Source organism: Coturnix japonica, unplaced genomic scaffold, assembly GCF_001577835.2.
Source record: "Coturnix japonica isolate 7356 unplaced genomic scaffold, Coturnix japonica 2.1 chrUnrandom488, whole genome shotgun sequence".
Classification (NCBI taxonomy): domain Eukaryota; kingdom Metazoa; phylum Chordata; class Aves; order Galliformes; family Phasianidae; genus Coturnix; species Coturnix japonica.
Genome location: NW_015439883.1, coordinates 138748 through 146685, shown reverse-complemented (window position 1 = coordinate 146685; position 7938 = coordinate 138748). Strand labels below are relative to the sequence as shown.

General features: G+C 53.9%; 1 protein-coding gene across 1 annotated transcript; it reads left to right on the top strand.

Annotated features, from left to right (window-relative positions):
- The first annotated feature begins 2541 nt into the window (after positions 1 to 2541).
- On the top strand, positions 2542 to 7555 carry LOC116652624. Its single transcript, XM_032441688.1, has 3 exons — positions 2542 to 2686; positions 6469 to 6658; positions 7215 to 7555. Exons 1-3 carry the CDS (start codon positions 2542 to 2544, stop codon positions 7510 to 7512), a joined length of 633 nt encoding a protein of 210 aa, XP_032297579.1. The 3' UTR covers positions 7513 to 7555.
- The last annotated feature ends 383 nt before the right edge of the window (positions 7556 to 7938 follow it).

Sequence of the window (7938 nt, the reverse complement as noted above, 5' to 3'; positions counted from 1 at the left end):
CCTTTCATACATGGGACCCCCTCCCCCCCATAGGACCCCCAAAATGGCGGCCACCCCCGCCCCATAACATATAGTACCTCCCCCACCAAAATAGGGCCGCCCCCTTATTAACGACCCATAGGGCCCCCCTTTCATACATTGGGACCCCCCCTTCCCCCCCATAGGAAACCCTCAACAATGCGGCCATCCCACCTCCCCCCCACCACGCAGTAGGATATCTCCTTCCCCCCCCCCCCCCAAAATGGCGGCCACCCCCCCCCCATAACATATAGTTACCTCCCCCCCCCAAAATTAGGGGCCAGCCCCTGATATAACGACCCTTAGGAGCCCCCCTTCTCATACATGGGACCCCCCTATCAACCCATTAATAGGAGCCCCAAAATGGCGGCTCCACCCCACCCCCTCATATACATTATGTACCTCTCCCACCAAAATTAGGGGCCATGACACGCCCCTTATAACGACCCATAGGAGCCCCACTTTCATACATGGGACCCCCACTCCCCCCCATTAGGAACCCCCAAAATGGCGGCCACCCCCTTATTAACCACCCAAGGCCCCCCACCACGAGGACCCCCCTTTAATACATTAACCCCCCCACCCATAGGACACCCCCTATATAGGGAACCATAGGACCCCCCCCTATTTACTGACGCCCCCCCCCCTCAAACTAGTGACCCCCATTGGACTCCATTTCCTTTCAACGCCCCATAGGACCCACCCACCAAATAGTGGGTGCCCCACCCCCCACTCACACAGCACAGCTCCTTCCCCGTCTCCAAGCTCTTCATGGAGTCTGCAAGGGGGGGGGAGTCACTCCTTGCATGCCTGGTGTGCTCTTGCACTGTAACCCTGCAGACACCAGCTGACTACAAGAGCTGCACAAGTTTACCCTCCTTGCCTATGGTTTGTTGCGAGTAATCATCTGGAGGTGGAAAGGCACTATTTGTAGAAAAGGTGTTGGCTATAGCAGCTAGATGAAAAAGAAGTTTCCGTATTAGCCAATGTTTTGGCGCACCAGAGAGGCTGTCAGTTGATCCTCCAAATGCAAGACACACCAAATGAAGCGTTCCTTTTATTCTCTTGGGATATCAGATACATTTTCTTCACTTGTCCATAGACTTTCACCTTGGGAATGTTGCTTTTGTTCATCTCTTTGGTTTTCACAGTGCGTAGTCCCCAGACTTCCTGCCTCTCGCCTCCGTCTTCCCCCATAGACGACCGCCCTTCACCACCTTATTTTTTTGCTCTCGCCCCCGAATAGAGTTACGCCTGCCCCACGTGCTCGCCTCGCGCGCGTCCGAACTCCCACCTGTCGCGGAGACTGATGGTGTTTTTTCCTTTATTGCTCCGCCCGGCTTATCCCCTTACTTGCTCTCTCCCCACCCCCTTCCTTGCCTTGTCTCGCTCCCTCCCTTTATCTATCTATCCTCACCCGCATTCATATACGCCCTCCGTGCCCCTCCTTATTTCTCACGCTCTCGCCCCACACCCCTTCAGAACCACACCCTCCCCAAGTTGCCTCTTCCCCTCCTATGGATAAGTGTGACCTCTAGCACTTGCCTCCACTTTTATTGTTCCCCCTTCCCGACACATAGATCTCCCTCTTTATGGTACCTCTCCTCGGACACCTTTCCACATATGCCCCATTAATGGCTTTCATCTTTGAAGATATAGGAACCCTCCCATATGACACGCACCGCCCAGAAAGTGGTTTACTTTCTTACCCCTTCACTGTGCCATCTCCCAGCATTAAAGATACCCCTCACCACACACCCCCACGCAAAACCCCTCTTAACCATATTCCTTGCCTCCTCACGCCAACCCCATCTATTGCCGGACCCCCAATGATCTCCGTCACATTGCCTCGCGCCTCCCCACCTCCTTCACCCTGCATCTTATTTACCCCATCCCATACCCCATATCTATGTGGGCCTTCCCATATACCCCCTGGTATTGCGCCATCCCACCAGGTTCACACATACTCAATGCCGGCAGGTACTCACATACCCCTAATAACTGTACTCGCCCGTTCTCTCTTCCCAGAGTTTCTCACATCGTGCTCTGGTAACGCGCTGCACGGTGCCGAGTATACCATTGTCTCCTCCGCGCTCATGCAAGGGAACTCACGCTGACGAGGAAACCGGGTTGTCTCAATTCAAATGATGTCTTGTTCCCTACGTCTACATTCCGCTGGATAGAGTTTTTATCATTTCCCCCGATGATCGCGTCAACCCTCGCTACGCTCGTTTTCGTTTCGCTGGCAAGATGGCCTCAAACAAGCTTCCGCTGGGCTATCCGACCGTAGTGCATCCTAATCCCGCCCTTTTTCTACTCGTCTACAAGCCCTAGATTGGGTACGCTCAAGCTCTCCACCCTCAGCATGAATTCCCGACACCCCCTTTCTCCGCTCAGCCAATGGGACGCCCGCATATCCACTCTCACGACCCACTCGCTGTCAATCACAGCTTGCTTGGCCTTTTTTCGCGCGTCCCACCTCTCATTCAGCTAATCAGCCAAATCCACGGAAGAGCGCCGGGAATGCCGTTTTTCACCGATTTTTTTGTCGACACGCTCAACTACAGCCTAATCCCGCCGAGAGCGCCTGATGCGCTCACTGGCGGCGCTGATCTCAATCGCGCGCTCATTGTCGCCCGCCCTTCATCTGTGCAAGCGTCTCTGCTAGGTGAGGCGGTCAGCTCTGGTGCTAATAACTTATGCATTTGAGGGTCCCCTCATTGAAAGCCAGGACCGCTTGCGACACGGGCCGCAAAAGATGGGCGAAAAAACCTTACAAGCCAAACTTTAATTAGTACAAATATGGATGTACTATAAGAAATATAATAGAGAGATTCTCTAGGGAATGTGGGAGGGCTATTAGGAGATGAGAAGGGACATTAGCTGCGACGTGAGAAACAGCCGCACCATTTTGGTGCCAAATAAGTTCCCAAAAACAACTAGCTTGCCTATTTTGGGAGGCAATGGCTGGGTGAGCGATTCTCCAAGAGATGCTGGCCTCAGTTGAGCGTGTTATTGCCCCCTTAAATAGGGTAAAGGTGTGAATTAAAGCGTCCACGAAAAGCTTGAGGGGCTCTTGTGTGGAGGGCAGGTCGAGGTACGTCGAACATCCGCTGCTTCTCTGAGGAGTGAAGAGAAAGGACGACCCCCAAGTCTTGGCTGAGATCCAAATTTAGGCTACCCTCTCATCCTTAACACCCTGCTCGCTCCCAACTTACCTTCGCATTGGAACCCCCCTATTGATATTCCCCCCATTACCTCCCAGCCTGCCCACTGAACCTCCTATTTTATCCCCCCCGACCCATAACCCCCTACTTTTGACCCCCAATTACCGCTTCCATGTAAACCCTGCTTCAACTTACTATCCGTCCCACTCTCCCCACTAGGCTCATATAATGGCTTCCCACCACCCACCTGCCCCCCTCCTCCCACCCAAACGAGAACGCAATTAGGAAAATCCCCCAAAAGTTGTAGCTTAGCCCCTGAGTTCCCGCCACCTTGAGCTCCTTCACACCGTCGACGCATCCACAAGTAGAAGACGTGAGCCATACACATCTCTCCCCACAGATTACAGCACGCCACCCCACTCTAGCCCCCCAAATTTCCCAGTTTTTATTCAGATATATTATATAGAAAAAATTGAGTTGACAATAGAATCTAAGCAAGAGAATAATGAAAAACCGCGCGGGGGGGGGGGTAGAAGTGATTGATGATCTATACCATGAGGCCAGTGCCTTGATAGATGTTACCGGAGACAAATCATCTATGAAGTTTGCAGGGTCCGTCTGCGTTTTCATCAGTCCCAGAGTATGGTTTCCTAGAGGATCCTTAGAATCAATCTAAGGGGAGTAATATAAGATGTTTAAGGGGTACTAGGAGGGGGGAGAGATCCGCCTGGCCAGGGCAAGTACAGGCCGTATATTCTTATCTTTGGTCAATACTTCTGCTTTGTATGGATTATGTCCCGGCCTGCGGGGATAGCCATGACCCCTCTGCGAGTATATCTGATGGGCATCGCACTCCTTATCTCCACCCTACGCCACTTCCTGGCACCACCAGCCAGGGGGGGGCGTCTTGAGTCCTGCTGCAATAAGGGACACTATAGTGTGTTCTTTTAGCAATAAAGGCCGGAGTTGTGAATGGGGGCAGTATTGTGACCGCGACCCGGTGTTATGACGGTGCTACATGTCTAGGGATGACCCAATCACAGCCCTCCAAGCACCACGAGGGGTGTACCTATCACCGAGGGTGGGACTGAAACCTCCCACCATCCGCGTATCCACATCTCACCTCATAAGGATAGCAAAGAGTGAGGCCAGGCACGCATTTGGGGTTCCTACCTGGCGGGCTCTTGTTGTCCCACTATAAGGTCAACAAAATGGAGTGGTGATCTTATGGGTTCCCGTTCTTAAATTCTCAGGGGCAGGGAGGTCCCCGAAATGTATATAGTGATTGTCGGAGTACCACCTGGGGGTCCTTTAAGTGTGATATTACCCTTCAATGGTAATCGGGTTGGGTGCCCTGTAATTTTGGATCCTGAGATGCTACGCGAGTGTGAAGGGAATCCACTATACCTTTTGTAGTGAGACCATGTTTTCAGGGCACTGGCGCTCCCCCTCCATACCGCGATTTTAGATTGGCGGTCTTTCATTCAGGGTCGGCCGCGGATTGTGTCAACATGTGTTGATTAATGGCTATAATCTTTTTTGTCCCCACCGCCTGCAGCTCGTGTGTAGAAGTTTGCGTCTCCCCTTCCCAGTAAGCTGTCAGCACCCTTTCATTGTGTGTGAAGGTTGGATGAGGGGGGCATTCAGGGAGACCCCTATACAATCTATTTCAGATAAATAAGGCCCTGCCCCTGTTGGTGTTTATATTATATATGGCGAGTGGAATCGCGCAATGGCTTCAATTGTTTGTTTTCTTCTGCCCAGCGCTGTATCATTCGCTCAGGGTGAAGGAGTCCCCGTTGAGTCACGTTCTCGATAAACGTTGGCCCACGGTGTCCCAGGTGATGCAGCATCGAGTTGTAAACGCTTAAGCTGCCTTACCCTCATGTTGGATGTATTGCGATTGATTTTTTGACACTTTTGGGTTACAGGATAGGCTGGGTGTGACGGCGAGGTGTTGCACGGGTCACTATACGTGTAGAGCCCTCAATCGCACTTTAGGATTTACACTAGGATGCAGGGGGGCATTATTCATTCGGGGCGTCGGCACAGGCCCTCAGACGCGAGATGACGCGCCATTGTGGAACTCCTAAATATGTCGTGGTGACCTTGCCAGAGTCGCTACCACACCATGAGACCCCCGATTGGAATGTTGAAATTTGGTAGGGATCCGGTCTAGGGCACAATGTTGGTGAGGACCCCATTGAGAATTTTGTATGATTGGTGCAGGTCAACATTGGGGGGGGGATCGCGTTCTCCTAGTGTCTCATTCTTGTTCGTCGAGAAGTGGGGAGAGCATCGCGCCCGGACACAAACTAGTCATCTTGAGGCCCTCGCATAGGATTTCTCTCAAAACCTCGATAGTGAGATGAGGGGGTGGGTGGTACAGGTCGTCAATGCCTCGCATTAGTGCATTTCTCCGATAGGGAGTGTTCCTTCACAATAGCATTATTCTTCTGCTGCGCCGGAGGGGTGCATGGGACACCCAGGGCTGAGGCTTCTGATGTAGACAAACTTTGGCCCGAGCAATAGTTATTCTTTTTAATCATGGGGGATTGTGAATTCTGCAGATCCAGTCATTTTCGAGTTGATGCCCAATTTTGGGTTTCAGGATGAGGGCCGCGCGAGGTTTGTTGGATTCAGGCTCTCTATTTCAGTTGTGCAGTAGTTTGGGCCTTGCACTGAGTGTTGGGACCCTGTATCAGATTTTAATGGAGGGGGGGTGTTTGGATGACCAGAGACGAGTGCGAGGTAGCTTACTAGATTTGGCACCTCCATAAGACTTTCTCAGATACCAATGGGGTGGTTTGACCGGTGGTATTTCCAAATGGTCTACCCTCACATGTAGCTTTTGATCCCCATTGATATATGAATTCCTCTACTCTCGGTTTCAATTGGGGGGGGGTGGCGGACACTGATTGTGCGCCCGTTCGATAGGGACTTTTAGAATTGGGATGATTCGGGCTGGGTAGTAGATGCACCGGGGGAGAGTGGCGGTAGGATGCCGACTCCAGACCATGTACTCCCCCCCCAAATGTGGAAACAATGTTAGTGATAAATGAGCCCTCAACAAATATAAAAACCTACACCCTCTGTACACCCATCCCCGAGCGGTTGCAGGGGTCCAGCCCGCACAGCTTCATTGGCCAAGGGTTCTCGCTCGCGTTTAGGGGTGGGGGGCTCCTATGGGTCGTTATAAGGGGGCTGGCCCCTATTTTGGGTGGGGGGAGGTACTATATGTTATGGGGGGGGGGATGGCCGCCATGTTGGGGGGGGTGGGTGTGACGTTGCCCCCCCCCCATCAATGCAGGTTTGTCCGTGACCAGCTGCAGCGATGTCCGGACTCTGCAGCGCAGGAGCTGGTGTCGGGCCCTGCTGGGGAAACTGAAAGAATGGAGCCCCCAGATCCAGGAAATGGGGGAACTGCTCAGGAAGGTGGGAGACAAGCTGGACAGCGACGTGGACTTGCAGAGGTTAATGGGGAGGGGGCGTCATTAATGGGGGGGGGGCTTTATTAATGGGGGGGGGGGTGTTATTGATGGAGCGGACGCCATGTTGGATTGGGGGGGGTGCCAATATGGCGCCCGAGGCCTATTTTCACTATTGACTCCCCATTGGCTCCCGCTGGCCTCGTGATCTCTGTTCTTGCGCCCCATTGGCTCGTGCTTAAGGTGTGGCCTTTGAGCTCGGCTTGCTCGGCCTCATAGCACTTCCTGCTCGCTCCTCATTGGTACTGCCGGCCACGTGACTCTCATTCTCTCTCTCCATTGGCTACCGCGGAATCCAGGACCTTCGCTTTCGTTTGCCATGTGCTTCCCTTGACCACGTGACCCACATTCCCGCTCAGTTCCCTCTCCCTCCCATTCACTCATTGGCTGCTACCGATCACATGACCACCACCCTCGATTCCTATTGGCTCTGGCTTTCCCCGTTTCCCCGCGCTGACCCTGTGGCCCCGCCCCTCACCAACCCCGTGACCCGGTTCCTCGCTTCCCATTGGCTGAGCCGTGCCCTCCCCTTTCCCCACAGACTGATCGATCGCGTCTATTCCGCCCCCCGCGACGTTTTCTTCCGGGTCGCCAAGGAAATGTTCGCGGACGGCAAATTGAGCTGGGGCCGCGTGGTGACGTTCCTCTATTTCTGCGGCAAGGTCATCATTAAGGTGCGACACACAGCGCCCCCAGCGGCCGGGAGGTGTCATTGCAGCCTTATAACCCTTATAGCGCCCCCAGCGGCCGGGCGGTGTCATTGCAGCCTATTATATAGATCCCATAGCGCCCCCAGCGGCCGGGCGGTGTCATTGCAGCCTATTATAATGATCCCATAGCGCCCCCAGCGGCCGGGCGGTGTCATTGCATCTCATGGCGATCGGGCGGCCCGCTTGGGGCGCTGTAATGACTCGCCGCCGCTATGAGAATGCAATGACCCGGCCCAGGCCAGCGGGCGCGCGCTGGATCCCCACTTAATACAAGCCCGCACTGCAATGACCCCACGCCCGGCCGCTGGGGGCGCTGTAATGACACCGCCCGCCGCTATGAGATGCAATGATCCAAGCCAGGCGATGGGGACGATGTCATGGCGACGACTCGCATCGAGCATGCCAACGACCACGCCCGCCGCCTCCGGGCGCGCGTATGGATCCTTTATAAATAGGCTGCGCCAAATGAACCCGCCCGGCCGCTAGGGGCGCTATGGGATCTTATAAATAGAATTGCAATGACTCCCCCGGCCGCTGGGGGCGCTGTAATGAATG

Coding starts and splice junctions, on each gene's coding strand:
- LOC116652624 (XM_032441688.1), top strand. CDS start 2,542: ATGCCGTTTTTCACCGATTTTTTTGTCGACACGCTCAACTACAGCCTA. Junction 2,687..6,468: donor TGTGCAAGCGTCTCTGCTAG/GTGAGGCGGTCA, acceptor GGGGGTGGGTGT/GACGTTGCCCCCCCCCCATC. Junction 6,659..7,214: donor AGCGACGTGGACTTGCAGAG/GTTAATGGGGAG, acceptor CTTTCCCCACAG/ACTGATCGATCGCGTCTATT.